The sequence below is a fragment of the Rhipicephalus sanguineus genome, chromosome 10 (assembly GCF_013339695.2).
Source record: "Rhipicephalus sanguineus isolate Rsan-2018 chromosome 10, BIME_Rsan_1.4, whole genome shotgun sequence".
Taxonomy (NCBI): Eukaryota; Metazoa; Arthropoda; class Arachnida; order Ixodida; family Ixodidae; genus Rhipicephalus; species Rhipicephalus sanguineus.
The window spans coordinates 107,739,893-107,754,241 of NC_051185.1; the positions used below are offsets into that span (position 1 = coordinate 107,739,893).

Genomic DNA, 14,349 nt, shown 5'->3' on the forward strand with positions numbered 1-14,349 from the left:
AACATAATTTCATTTTAAAAACAGTTGATGAACAGCGCTAGAGTATTGCACGGACAACTTTCTGATAAGTACAATTTGTTGTAGAAATTAAGCAACAGCTGCATTTCAAAGCTGCCATCGGGCAGATTGCCTCGCGCCTTAAAGAGACAATAAAGAAAAAGCTATTTCTCTCATATTTGCAAATCACTCTTTCACTATGCCGAAATCACCACTCTTACAGCGACAAGAAGCTTGGCAAGAGAGAAAACGCGCAAAAATAAAATGTGGGTTGCGACGCCACCTTCAAGTTCCCGCACCAATCGCCATGGTGGCATATATTTTGACGGCGTCGACTAGGACCTACGTCGTTCCTAATGGCTAAAAATGAAATACATTGTCCTCTGAGGGGTCCATAGACTTAACATACCAAGTTTCAGGAACTTTTGTTGGGCCAATGTCGCCAAAATACGAAAAATACCCTTTGAAATCCGTGACGCCTGCGTGGATATTTCGGCGCGAAATTTAAAAATCAGATTTCGACCTTGATTTACTGCTCTATCATTGACGATATGATGGTGAAATTACCGATATTAGAGTTTACAGAGTAAAATTTGTCAATCTAAACCGATACAGTGCTCCACTTTAGTGTCCCTTTAATGAATACGCCTGCACCTACGCTAAACAGGCGCTCGATGGACGCACTAAACGGTACTCCTACTGTCAACGCCTGGCGGGCTGGCCGCAGTCCGCCGTTGCGGCTAAAGAATGTTAGGGTGAGCTCTGGGAACGTGACGCCTACGAGATGAAGAAATTTTGCGTAACACCCTCTTTATAATTGCAATAAAAAGTAACTAGTAAGGAGACACCTCATATTACCGAAAAAAATGTTAACGGAAGCGCGTTACCCGTTACAATTCCGAAATGTAATGAGTGCGTTACTAAGTTACCGAAAAAGGTAACGCGTTACCGGTAACGCCATTACTCGTAATGCGTTACCGCCAACACTGCATATGTGCATGTTTTGGCATAGAAGTTTCCACTTGACAGACAGCGCTGTCGGTGTGATTCGTCTATGCCAGCGCCGTGTTTGCGTCTTCTCGTCCCGTCTTAGGCGCCGTATTATTCTTCACCTGCAATGCATCAACCAGCCCAAACAAGCCCTTTACGTAGCGCCTGTTTCTCCGGCACCGCAGTGTACCGCAGTGCAGATCGTGACGCCCAACAAGATGATGTATCCGGGCGACGTGCTGCTCACGGTCGACGGTCAGGCGGTGGACACCTTGGACCAGAGCGGCGTCAAGTCGCTGCTGTCCAAAGGGGCGGACCAGATCTCCATCACCATCGCGCCCATGTCGCCTGTCAGGGCGAAGCGGCCTTCCTACACCAGGCTCCACGAGACGATCATGACGGACGACAAGGTGCCCGAGCCGTCGGCCAAAGCCGCCATCGAGCCACCACCGAAGCCTTAATGGAGGCCCTGTCCTGATTTAACTGGCTTCTTTGGATTCTCGCGGAACGAGCCGCGGCCGCCGCAATAAACGTCCCCGAAAACCATCTTTCTCTGGTGCGGTGGAAACGTGGACAAGCATGTATCCCAAAAGAATTGATACGAAGCATCCAGATAGTTTTGTGCATAACAAGCAGGCCTTTGGGAAAACCGATATATGAACACCGCAAAATATCGAAATTAAACCTACGGGTGTACAATATAGCAGCTTCAGGAGCACGTCAGACGAAAAATGAGTACTTGTAACGTACTGCAGGCGCGGCTTCGCCAAACGTCAATAGAGGCATGTGTTCGCATTTCGCTGCTTGAATATGTAATCTTGGTTTGGTGTGCGCACTTACACAGCGACCTAATCGTAAATGCAGAGAGCTTAACCATAAGTGAAAACGTGGTTTGCTACCCTACACTGGAAAAGGCGGTTGAACTGAAGTTAAAAGGCACACAGAAGAACAGCATACAGAATCGTCAATGCCGGTTATTATAGTCGTAGGCGTGCGCAGGGTTCCCCATCAGGGGGGCATCATCGCAGCGCCCCCCCTCCTACTAAGTCAATGTACGAGGCAGATTTCGCCCCCCCCCTCTTAGGTGACTATGGGGGGTCAATGCATGGGGCAGTTTTCGCCCCCCCCCCTAACAGGTGACTAGGGGGCGGCCGCCCTCCCTGCACCCTCCCCCCCCCCACCCTGTGCGCACGCCTATGATTATAGCAGTGTTGTAGGCGTTATTGAAAAAAAGTAACTAAATACGTCACACGTTACACAATATAAAAAGGAAAGCGTTACCGCCCTATGTTACTACGATAAAATGTAACGCGTTATTGTTACCGTTACCGAAAGAAAGTAACGGACGTTACTTCTGCCGTTATGCGGCAATCATAAATTTTAATCAATGTGTCTCTGCTGCAGGAACGCACAGTAAGAATATTTTAAATCTGAAATTTATGTTTCACATAACACTTCCACCCCAAACAAGGAATATACCCAAAATGCTGATTTAACGAGTAATATTTGCACTGGCACATGGTGAAGCCAATTTCCTCAGTGACATTATGCACAATATGAGATTCAATCATCAACGCTATTCGCAAAGAAAGCATCAGTGAACCATCAAGAAATTTACAATAATTCTGATGGCGTGCTTCTACTAGCGAATTAGACGCGCAAATTTTGCAGTACCGTGGTAGTACTAAAGAAATGCTTTTATGGGCAATTCACGGAAAAAAATGTCTGTGCATAAACATTTTTTGTTTACTATAACCTGTATAATTACCGCAAAAATTGGGAGCGTTTATGTGAGGGTGTTCAAGTTCAGCCTCTCTCGCTCAGGAGTTCAATAATCAGAAACTTCGCTGCAGTTGCAGATAGAAAGAAGCAAAATTTATTTTCAAAACAAAGTAATGAGCCCTATCAACTTTGTTGCGACTATAACAAAATGTCGCATATTTAGACATTTTTCAAAAACAGTTCCTTTCGCTCTACAAGTTTCAAACAATGTTACTTTACTCTTTGTTTCGCACATACACAAAATATCTGCACATACACAAAATATCTGCTTTGTAACGGTAATATTTGTGTTTTACAACGTCGTGAACTTTCGAGAACGACTGGTAATGAAATTGGTCCCTCCGTATAGAATATGTTCCATATTTTTCCTCGTAAATTATGCCCAGTTAATAAGAAAACAAAATTCCTTTTCGGGCTACTGAGTGGTACGTGCATAAAATATAAAATACTCAATCAAATCTAAAATATCCATTTTCAGATCCGTGTCGATCTCTCGTGAAATCACCCGTTTGAATTAAGCACGAATAGGAGACTAACTGCGGTTATGTCTGCCGTATGTAGCTAGCTGTAACCGTGGTTAGCAGTAACCGCAGTTAGCTTAACCGCGGTTAAGGCTGTTCGTGTGCCAGCGGTATTAATGGGCTTTGGTTGAAGCAGAGGAATGCCAACCAAGGGTAGTGAGTAAAAGAAATGTTTTTTTTTTTTTTTTTTGCGTTACAAGAAAAAATTCGACGTTTCGCGTCCCACTGGCATTCCTTTTCAGGGTTTTCTTCCAGCCGTGGGGTCACGCCTATTCTCCACGATAAGGCATACTCTCGATCGGCAGCGCACCTGTAGACCGGTTGACGTTATCGGCTGTCGCATGGATGGGCCAGAATTCCACAAGAAGCCGCTTTTAAGTCGACGACGCGGGAGCTGTCGAATTCGATGCGGTGGTCGTTCACCATGCTGCGCTCAGCGAGTGTACTTCTTTATCACTTGAACTTGTGGACGTCGTTTTTATGTTGTGGCAGCCTCTCAGTGAAGTTCTTGTTTTAAACCAGCCCTTGCCCTTTCTCTTTTGGGAGGCCTGTCTTTTGGGTACGACAGGCGCAAGTGCCAGCAATCCACCTGCTACAATGCGCTTCCACGAAAAGCCTGTTCGTAGTTTCTCATGGCGAATTACGCGGCTTTCTTCAAGATTTGTGTGGCGCTGGCCCAACCCTCCCCACAGGGAGTCGGCGCGTCTTAAGAAATTGGTCCCCACAATTTTCATTAACTAAAGCGATTCCGCCCGCACTATCTTGGTCAATGCCTGGCAGGCCGACAGCAGTCCGACGCTGCGACAAAAGAATTCGTCGGAAAAAGGCACCTACAGGATGAAAAAGTAAAGAGTAACGTGACACCACACGTTGCCGAGAAATGTTAACGTAAGTACGTTACCCGTTACAGTTCCTAAATTGTAACTAGTACGTTACTAAATTACCGAAAAAAGTAACGCGTTACCAGTAACGCCGTTACTTGTAACGCGTTACCGCCGACACTTGATTATAATGCTGCTTGCTCTGATCGCTGGTTCCTGACGAATGCAAGCGAGCGATCTGCCTTCAGTGCACTCAATCGAATGTGCCGTTGGATAGATACGTGTATGCTCCAAGCGCTCGCTCCCAAGCCAATACGCACCTTCCAACTAACATAAAGCTCTCTCATAAAATAGACGATTTCTAAACGCAATTATTTTGATATCTGCCTAAGCGGCGTCAATCTACGCGTTTGTGTAATGTTCTGCCATATTTCATTTCGCTTGTTTTCTCGTGTTAGCGCTTGTCACAACTTTGCCTACTTAAAGGGGCCCTGCAACACTTTTTGAGCATGGTCAAAAAGCGCTGCCAATCGGTAGTCGAGGCTCCCGAGAACAGGCGAGCCAAATATTATAGCGAAGCGAGCGGCCTGGAATTTACAATAAATTCTCAAAGTCAGCTGAAAATCGCTCCCTCTTCTCTCGACAAATGATGTATTATTCCGCAATATATGACGCGATTGTCGGCAGTTCCACCATTGGCTGATGTTATAATCCCGATAACACCCTCATTATTACCTTCGTTGTCTGGCGCCGGCTAATTTAGGATACCTGTGTTCGCTGTATGGCGAGAGTCCCGTTCGCTGTCTGTTCAGTATGTCATCGAGCCGTACCTCGGCGTATCCTCCCCGTAGTCTCACGTTCCCGAGAAACCGCGACACAGCAACCAAGCAGACTCGCATTTTCACGGTAGCTGCAGACAGCCGGGGGATGGGTCCGCGCCGGCCCGATGTCCCACGATTCTTTCTTCTAGTCTTTAGTTCTTTGTTGTCAGCCCGCACTCGCTGCGCGCCCGCATTCGAAGAGCAAACAGCATCGAAGTACCGCCACTGGAAGAAGGGTGCACGCAGCTTTGCCGTGTTGAATACGATTCAAGCGCGAGCTGTGCGACGAGGCGGTGTATCGGAGTGTGGGTCGAAACCCATCTCAGCTGTCATTCGTTCCAAACGCGCACGCAGGTTTGCGTCCATGGTTGGCAGAGCGATGAAAACACTACGGCAGTTCGAGGTGCACACCCAACATTACCAAACCGACTCGCAGTTTTCAAGCGCGCGCGATACACGGTGCGATGGGCTCCGCTCGACGACGACCACGCAAGCCGACCGGAAGTGGCGCCACAGACCACGTGGTTGTAAGGCCCCTATACCTACGGAAAGGTACAGCTTTCTCTTGATCTACGCCGCTTCCTCCTCACCACGCCTCTGATAGGGCGACTGCGGTCACGTGGTAGCGCGCGCCTCTCGGCGCCATGTTGAACGCTCCGACGTGCCATTTGCTGTGTGTTCGCCCCATGTGAAGTGCACGAAGTTTGAAGCGTACGTGTGCGTCTCGCTCGTATTGTCGCGATGCCGGGTTGCTGTGCGTTTGGCTGCCATAACCGTGACACCCATGGGAAAAAGTTTTTTTTGCATTCCGTGCGGAAAGAAAATGCAGGTCGCCGGAAAATCTGGCTCCACAGAATCGGCCGAGCAAACTTCGAGCCGAGATCGGCGCGGCTTTGTGAGGTAAGTGCTCGTGCGTTTTTACTCTTGACAGGCGTCTTGCTTTGCCGTGTGAGATATGTGGTGTATTACTTACTCAATGTCACGCGAAATTTCGTGTTATTGTCATGCACCAAGGCAGTCACTTTCTCGAGCAAGTGACTGTCTTGAACACCAGATGGTCGAAATTTTCGGAGGCCTCCACTACGGCGTGCCTCCTGATCATATCACGGTTTTTGGCACGTAAAACCCCACATATTAATAACTCTGAAAGAACGAATGTCGTGCACTAGAACACTAGGTTGTGTTCCACATATTCTACTAACCTTTCACTGTGATGTGCGGATGGAAGGGCGAAGACGGAGCGAGCGTCGGAATGAAAGTGCGATAGCAAAAAAAAAAAAAAGAACCTAGCGCGCAGGATTTATCGAAAGCAGTGCATTTGCGTGCAGCTCCTCCATCATATTGTCTAATTTGGCGAACCACTTCTGTGTGACAGTCAGAACTTTTTGCAAATTCGGAATATGAGCGGGGCTTTAGTTCAGCGGACCGCGGCTCATCGGCCGGCGTGTCATCATGAATTATCGCGTCACAGATTTAGCGCATAAGTTTCAACACGCTGCGGTAGTTGCAGCAGATGCCTGTTTGACGCGCAGTAGATCAAAGCAATAAATTTAAAATTTCAATCAAAGCGCAGCCATGCGGTTATTTTAATAAACGTTCATTCATGTTTAGAACGTTCTCCGACGCTTATGGTGTTTTGCTGCTGTGATAAGATTTCCACCTAACTTGAGTAAAGTGCGCTGGGGGGCTAGTTGGTATGACATAGAATGGTAAAAAACTGCGCGGTTTACGGAACACAAGAAGAAGTAGAGCACAGGACGAGCGCAGGACGAATTGCAGGCATTGCTGCAGTTATATATGATAGATATAGTTTATACGCACGGGAACTATTCCTTCCCAAATGGCGTGGCTTGACATCACAGCTGCCATGTAAATATTTCTTGCCGATGCAATAAATACACGGGGAAACGCTGCGCTCCGAAAAGAACCGTAAACGACATGCAATTTGCTACAAATTGTACATTGCTTGCAGCAGCTCTCCTGGCGCGCTGTAAGGGAATTAGATGGTGCGCACACCTACACCAACTGAGAAAATGAACGCAGAAATAATAGAGTCATTACACACAGCCGTATGCGAGACATGGCACGCGACCACGGCTGGACTAGAAAAGCTGTGGCTGAAGTGGCAGCGCCAGCGCGCAACCGGCCTGAAAGCTTCGCGCGTCCGCGTGGCGCGTTCGAGGGGGCGCCGCCGTCGCGCGCGAGAGCGCGCAGGAGAGGAGGCGGCGGAGGGGAGAGCAGATGGCGGTACTTTTACGAAGTATAGGGGCTTTACGTGGTTGCGCCGAGACGCCAGAGAGAAAAAAAATGAAGAAAAAAAATGTCGCCGGCGCTGAGGTAACTCTTCGGCGCCTCCTCGCACCTCCATCCTCCCTCCCTTCACGACCCGCGCAGCTTTCCGCGCGCTCGCGGCGTTGAGTTGAGGGAGAAAGCTGCGGAACGTGAACTCTATAATTTGGTAACACCACTTAGACTTGACGGATCCGAAAAATTTTTGCGGCACATGACTTGTGAAGGAGTCATACGTCAATAATGAGACTATTCCAATATAACTAAGAAAGGTGTTGCAGGGCCCCTTTAAGTCGATGTCATGCTTTCGCGAAGTAATTCGACCAGATAATTGTTAGTCAACCACTTTTATGTTCCTTTAAAGGGACTGTCTACCGTCCTTCATCACTTTTCTGTTTTGTACCGCAGTAGAAAGCCTACCGTCTGAAGTGTCCAAACTTGCAGCGCTTTTTCTGGAAAGTGAGTAGAAATTTTTAAAACGGAATTTTTCGATCTGCGTTCGGTCTTCTTCCATTGGCGTGAAACATGCCCACAACACTGGTTGGTGGACGCGATGACAATTGTAGTGCCGGTAAAAATTAAAACCGAAAGCACATGTGATTTCTGTATGATTACTTTATTTTCGCTGGACACTAATGTAATGAATGTAACAGTGGTTCTCAGCGCGCTAGCGGTTAAATGAAGCCTTATTATACTGTCACGACGCAGAAACAGCAGAAGTCGGATATACTCGTAGCACAGCTCACTTTAATTATGCGAGGCACTAGAGAAAAGGGATCGGGCGTGAACCTCGTCTTCCTCTCTTGCTGCGCGAGCTCTTCTTTGTTGTCGCTGTGCAGACTGGAGCGGCATTTGCCTCCCTCCAGGGAGAGCATCGTCCCGATGCGCTACTACAAAGGACGGTTGTAGTAGACGATAATGCAAGTTAATCTGCACAATAGGGCTTCATTCGTCACACATGCACGATTTCAGATTTGTGCTGGCGAGTTCGCGAGTGACTGTCCGGGATAACCTCATAGTTCACGTCACTTAGGCGTCGCACAACAGTTGTAGGGACCAAAATACCTCTTCAGTAATTTTTTCAGAAAGTCCACGTCGGCGAACAGGGCTCCAGACCCTACTTTCTCGCCTGGTTGATAGCTGACGTTATCGATGTCGCAAGTTATAAACGCTGTGCGTCGTAACTCTGCTGCCGGGATATTCGGACGCGTGCAAGCTGCCTCGCCTCTTCAGCTCGTTGAGTAAAAGTTTCAGCGTCCGTGTCGGTATCATTGCAGTCATGCAGTAACATAGCATCAAGCATTGTTGTCACTTCACGGCCATGAAGAAGACTAAATGGCGTCCTTCGCGTAGTCTCCTGCTGAGCTGTATTATAGGCGAACGTGACGTACGTACGATTACAGAACACTTTTTTTGCTGTAATCGCAGTGTATGCGTTTATTTTAGCGCTGCTGCCGCAATCCAAGCCAAGTTGATTCATCAAAAAGAGAGGATAAATGCACGCCTTCACAGTGCAGCACATGCGAGACATCTTAACAACAATACAGCTGCGCAGTACGACCAGCGCGGAGGGCCGCATGGCACAGCGCATAAGTTGAATCAGACGAAATCGGAGACGGCACCGCAAGCAGCGCCACCGGGCGCGTATGCGTGAGAAAAAAAGAAGCAAAAAACTACTCTCTGACGCCACTGAAAACTGCCTCAAGTGCGTAAAATACAATTTGATGTTATACATGTTTGTTTTTAAGCAAAATTACTCTACCTGCGAGGATTTCTTGTCCTACCAGTCGATTGACCACATTGCTGTTGGCGCTAGCTGTCATTCTTTGACGATGTTCAACATCAGACTAAAAATATAATGCCTTTTTTATGGGGCAAAAGCATGCTCGTTGCCGCCGATGTGACGAACGATCTTCTCATTCTCACCACAATGAAACTTTTTTCCGAGCGGTAGACAGTCCCTTTAAATTGTACCGATCACTGGAATAGAGCATATTATTGCGCTTGTATGTATATATATATTAACTGTATATATTTTAACGTTCGTATTGTCTAATGGCATTGGACTGGTGGATACAGACGCAAAGAGCTTTTTATGGACGATGTATGTGCGGCCCCTTTCCAGTGCAGCACATAAGAGCAATAACTGAGACCTCACTTACTTTTAGTACAATTCCAAACGCAGGTATTTTTGTGCCAGCCTTAGATTAGTTGGTTTGCTCAGTGTTGTTTTTGCGCACATTTACATTAAGTTTATTTCGCTCAAGGAAAGCAATGTTGCATTAAACGGCAAATGGCACTGCATGCCAAAGAGTTAGCATGGCGCATATTATTCGGCATTAATTTCATCGCTTGTAACCCCCCCCCCTTCCCGAAGGATCGCTTTTTTATCGGGGTAAGGTGGTAACCCTAAATGGCTCCCTAATTTTTTTATTGCGATATATCAATTATATTGTTACGGGTAGCTTAGTAACTATTTATTAAATCGCTAAAACAGCGCAGGGTGGACAAGATGGCGTCAGTCCAGCAACAACCAGAGAAGCGACGTCGTCTTCCTCGTCTTTCATGCAGCCACGCTGCGGCGCATGTATGGTATCATAACCCCCCGGCGGTAGAAGCACCGTCTCGGTGCTTAATCTACACAGATGTGGTCGAGGGAGGGTAATAAGGCTTGAGCCTAGACACGTGAATGACGTCGCTCGTAGCTGATGATGACGTCGTTGGATCGGCTGGGACGATCTCATACGTAACGTCAGTGATTTGGCGAACGACACGGTATGGTCCAGTGTACCGTGACAGCAGTTTCTCAGAAAGTCCCACACGCCGAGTGGGTGACCAGAGAAGCACAAGAGAACCCGGGGGAAAGTGCACGTCTCTATGGCGGCAATCATAGAGCTGTCTTTGGTGCTCCTGCGAGGCCTCGAGGCGATTACGGGCGAGTTGGCGCGCGTGGTCGGCGCGGGCGATGGCTTCGGCGGCATATTCGGTGGTGGAGGGCAGCAAGGTGTCCAAGGGTAGTGCGGGTTCTCGTCCATATAGGAGACAGAATGGTGAATAGCCGGCAGTGTCGTGACGCGAGGAATTGTAGGCGAACGTCACATATGGCAAATGAATGTCCCAGTCCTGTTGATCAGCCGCAACGTATTTCGCGAGCATGTCGGTTATGGTCCTGTTGAGGCGCTCCGTGAGGCCCTTCGTCTGTGGATGGTACGAAGTCGTAAACTTGTGTTTGGTATTGCAAGACCGCAGGATTTCGTCGACGACAGCTGAGAGAAAGGTGCGGCCACGGTCAGTGAGAAGTTGGCGAGGGGCTCCGTGCACTAAAATTATGTCGTACAACAGAAAGTCCGCAACGTCGGTAGCGCAACTCGTCGGAAGCGCTCGTGTGATAGCGTACCGCGTCGCGTAGTCTGTGGCGACAGCAATCCACTTATTTCCGGAGCTGGAGAGTGGGAAAGGACCAAGCAGTTCGAGACCAACTCGAAAAAAAGGTTCAGCGGGAACGTCGATCGGCTGAAGGCATCCAGCTGGAAGGGCAGACGGCCTTTTGCGGCGCTGGCAGGGCTCACAAGCGGCGACATAGCGTCGAACAGAACGGGCAAGTCCAGGCCAAAAAAAAAAACGACGACGTACACGGTCGTATGTGCGGCAAACGCCCAAGTGGCCCGCCAAGGGAGCGTCATGAAGTTGGTGAAGGACAGTCGAACGCAGGTGGGCTGGTATGACGAGGAGTAAGTCGGAGCCGAGTGGATCGAGGTTGCGGCGTAGAATCCTTGCGTTGCTCTTCGCCAATATTGAGCAGCTGCGACACAGAATAAGCGTCTGCAATGGTGTCAGTATCGGTTGCTTCCTCCACAGGGTAGCGGGATAAACAATCCGCATCGTGATGCAATCGCCCTGTTTTATACGTTACAGAGAACGTGTATTCTTGCAGGCGTAGAGCCCAGCGAGCGAGTCGTCCTGTGGGATCCTTGAGTGAGGCTAGCCAGCAGAGCGCGTGATGGTCGGTGACGACACGGAATGGGCGCCCGTATAAGTATGGACGACACTTGGCGACTGCCCACACAAGAGCGAGGCACTCGCGCTCCGTGATTGAATAGTTGCGCTCGGCGGGAGAGAGCAGTCGGCTTGCATAGGCTATAACACGGTCGTGTCCACGTTGGTGTTGCAATAACATTGCTCCTATGCCATGCCCACTGGCGTCAGTGCGGACCTCGGTTGAAGCTGATGGGTCGAAGTGGGCCAAGAGAGAGAGAGAAGGAATGTAGGAAAGGCAGGGAGGTTAACTAGACTATGCGTCCAGTTTGCTACCCTACACATTGGGAGGGGGAAAAGAGGAGTAAAAGAGAGAGAGAGAGTGGGCCAAGACTGGCGGCGTGGTAAGCAGGGTCGTGACTCGTAAGTTGGGAAAAAGATGAGGCTTGATCAGGGCCCCAGTAAAACGGGGCGTCTTTCTTCAAGAGATCTGTGAGGGGGCGTGCAATGGTCGCAAAGTCCTTCACAAAGCGCCGGAAATAGGAGCACAGCCCCACAAAGCTGCGAACATCCTTTGGAGACTTCGGAACAGGAAAGTTTATAACGGCGCGAATTTTCTCTGGATCTGGGCGCACGCCTGTGTGGCCAAGCACGGTGATTTGACGACGAGCAAAGTGGCACTTGGAGGAGTTCAGTTGAAGTCCGGCTCTACGGAAAACGTCAAGAATTGCCTCTAAACGACTGAGATATGTCAGTCGAATGTGGGCGAAAAAACAATAACGTCGTCGAGATAACACAAGCAGGTGGACCATTTGAACCCTTGGAGCAATGAGTCCATCATTCTTTCGAAGGTGGCCGGCGCATTACAGAAACCGAAGGGCATCACCTTGAACTGATAAAGACCATCAGGAGTGACAAATGCGGTCTTCTCGCGGTCCATGTCATCAACGGCTATCTGCCAGTAGCCAGACCGAAGGTCGATAGTTGAAAAATAAGTAGCACCATATAGGCAGTCTAGGGCGTCGTCGATGCGGGGCAAAGGGTAAACATCTTTTTTGGTAATCTTGTTGAGGTGCTGATAATCTACACAAAAGCGCCATGTTCCATCCTTCTTTTTGACAAGGACGACGGGAGAAGCCCAGGGGCTGCACGAGAGTTCGATAATGTCTTTCGCGAGCATCTTCTCGACTTCCTGTTGTATTGCTGTACGCTCCGACGCGGAAACACGATATGGACGCCTGTGAATCGGATTCGCATCGCCAGTATTGATGCGATGCGTAACGACGGTCGTATGGCTTAAGGATGTACTGGCAAAATCAAAAATATCGCGATAGCTTTCCAGAACGTGGCAAAGAGCTGCAGCGTGGTCAGACGTGAGGTCCGATGAAAGCATCCGTTCAATGCCGACTCCCGAGGATGGTGATGAAGTTGAACCTTTGGCTGAGCTGCAGCAATCATCCACTATGAAGGGCTCGACATGGTGGTCCTGAAGAGCGGTAATTTAGGCGAGGGAGATGCCCTGTGGAAGAACTTGTGCAGTCAGTGCGAAATTGACAAGAGAAAGGCAGGTGCGGTTTCCAGTAATTGTCAGAATCGTGTGCGGAAAAGCGACGCCACGCGTAAGCATCACGGCAGGAATCGGTGCAACCATATATGTAATCGCCGTCAGGTACAGGTGGCGTGGAGCAGTGGCGTAGCCAGGGGGGGCATACCGGGCCCGTGCCCCCCCCCCCGAATTTTTTTTTTTTTGTTATTGCATACTGAGCCCAAAATGACACTTGACCACATCTGCCTGCCCGGCCCCCACTACAAATCAAGGAGGTGCCCCCCCCCCTCCCGAAAAAAATTTCTGCCTACGCCCCTGGCGTGGAGGATAAGTCGACGTGTATAACGGATTTAGGCGGGATGCGTATGATATCCATGCAGCTGAGACGATTTTGAGGTAGGTCGGTCGGATCGGAAAGGAGAGGCAAATCAAGGTGAAGAGAGCCGGCTGAACAGTCTATGAGGGCAGAGTGAGTGGCTAGGAAATCCATACCGAGAATGAGTTCATGAGGGCAATGTTCGATAACGGCAAAAAGAACGACAGCGCTTCTATCTTCAATAGTAACTCGGGCAGAGCACATGCCAAGGATAGCGGCAGTTCCCCCGTCGGCGACTCGTACGGCTCGGTTTAGGGCGGCCGTGACAACCTTCTTAAGTCCGCGGCGAAGAGCAGCACTCATAATGGACACATGCGCCCCAGTATCTACTAACGCGCTCACAGGAACATCGTCCACAGTAACGTCTAAAAGATTCCGGTTGGTCGTTAACGTCAAACGAGGATTTCTTGCTGAGGTCGTCGATGCAGCTCCACCTCCAGAAGCTGCACTGCCTAGTTTTCCGGTCGGAGGCGCTGCGAATAGGTCGGAGATAGAGTCACTGGAAAAGAGTACCGCAAAGGTAGGCTGCACGCGGGCAACATTGGGTGGCGGCGGCCATGTCCCTTCAGACCCTCCGGCGCGTTGCTAGCGTGTGTTGAGAAGTGACCGATCATTTAGCCTCAGTGCCGTGTTACGCTTGGCAGAACGGCATTATGTGTGTGTGTTTCTTCAAGAGGATATTAGAAGCGATTTCGAGTCACCGACAGGTATGGATCGACTGCGCGGTTAGCGGTGTAACTAATGAAACGTACGGCGAATGTTGCCATGTGCTCGCGAACTCTCTTCATGGCTTCATCGGTCTCTTTACGTGTCACGCCCGGGCGTGTTCGCTAGGTCCGGAGCTGTAAACATAGTTGCATTAGCGCAGTGACATCGTGCGAGATGCCATTTACTTCGACATTTGGTGAATCTTGACTGTTTGCGCTAGCTTTGCAGTCGGTGTTCAGGTTCACTGCACTCGTGAACGTTATCGAACAACATAGAGAAGATTCAACATTGCGTCCTTCGAGTGATCGCTGACGCATAGCTTGCTTGCGCACCGTGCTTGCTGTTCAGCTGGTTGATATGTGTAATAGAAGTTGTGTGTGTACGGTAATTGGAAGTTGTGCGCGACTTCTTGATTCGGAACGCCAGCAGCCGAACGCACGGGCGAATCGGCGTGCGGTAGTTAAGGTACTTCTCATCTTGCGATACGTAGAAAATAGGCCATCAAAAATGATTGACATCACTA

General features: G+C 49.2%; 1 protein-coding gene across 1 annotated transcript in view; it reads left to right on the plus strand.

The window, feature by feature from the left end:
- The window catches only part of LOC119406639 (uncharacterized), a 141,042-nt gene extending 139,594 nt beyond the window's left edge, over positions 1-1,448 (plus strand). The window contains exon 13 of the mRNA XM_049420166.1: positions 1,173-1,448. Coding sequence (XP_049276123.1) covers positions 1,173-1,448 — 276 coding nt within the window. The remainder of the gene's footprint in view (positions 1-1,172) is intronic.
- The last annotated feature ends 12,901 nt before the right edge of the window (positions 1,449-14,349 follow it).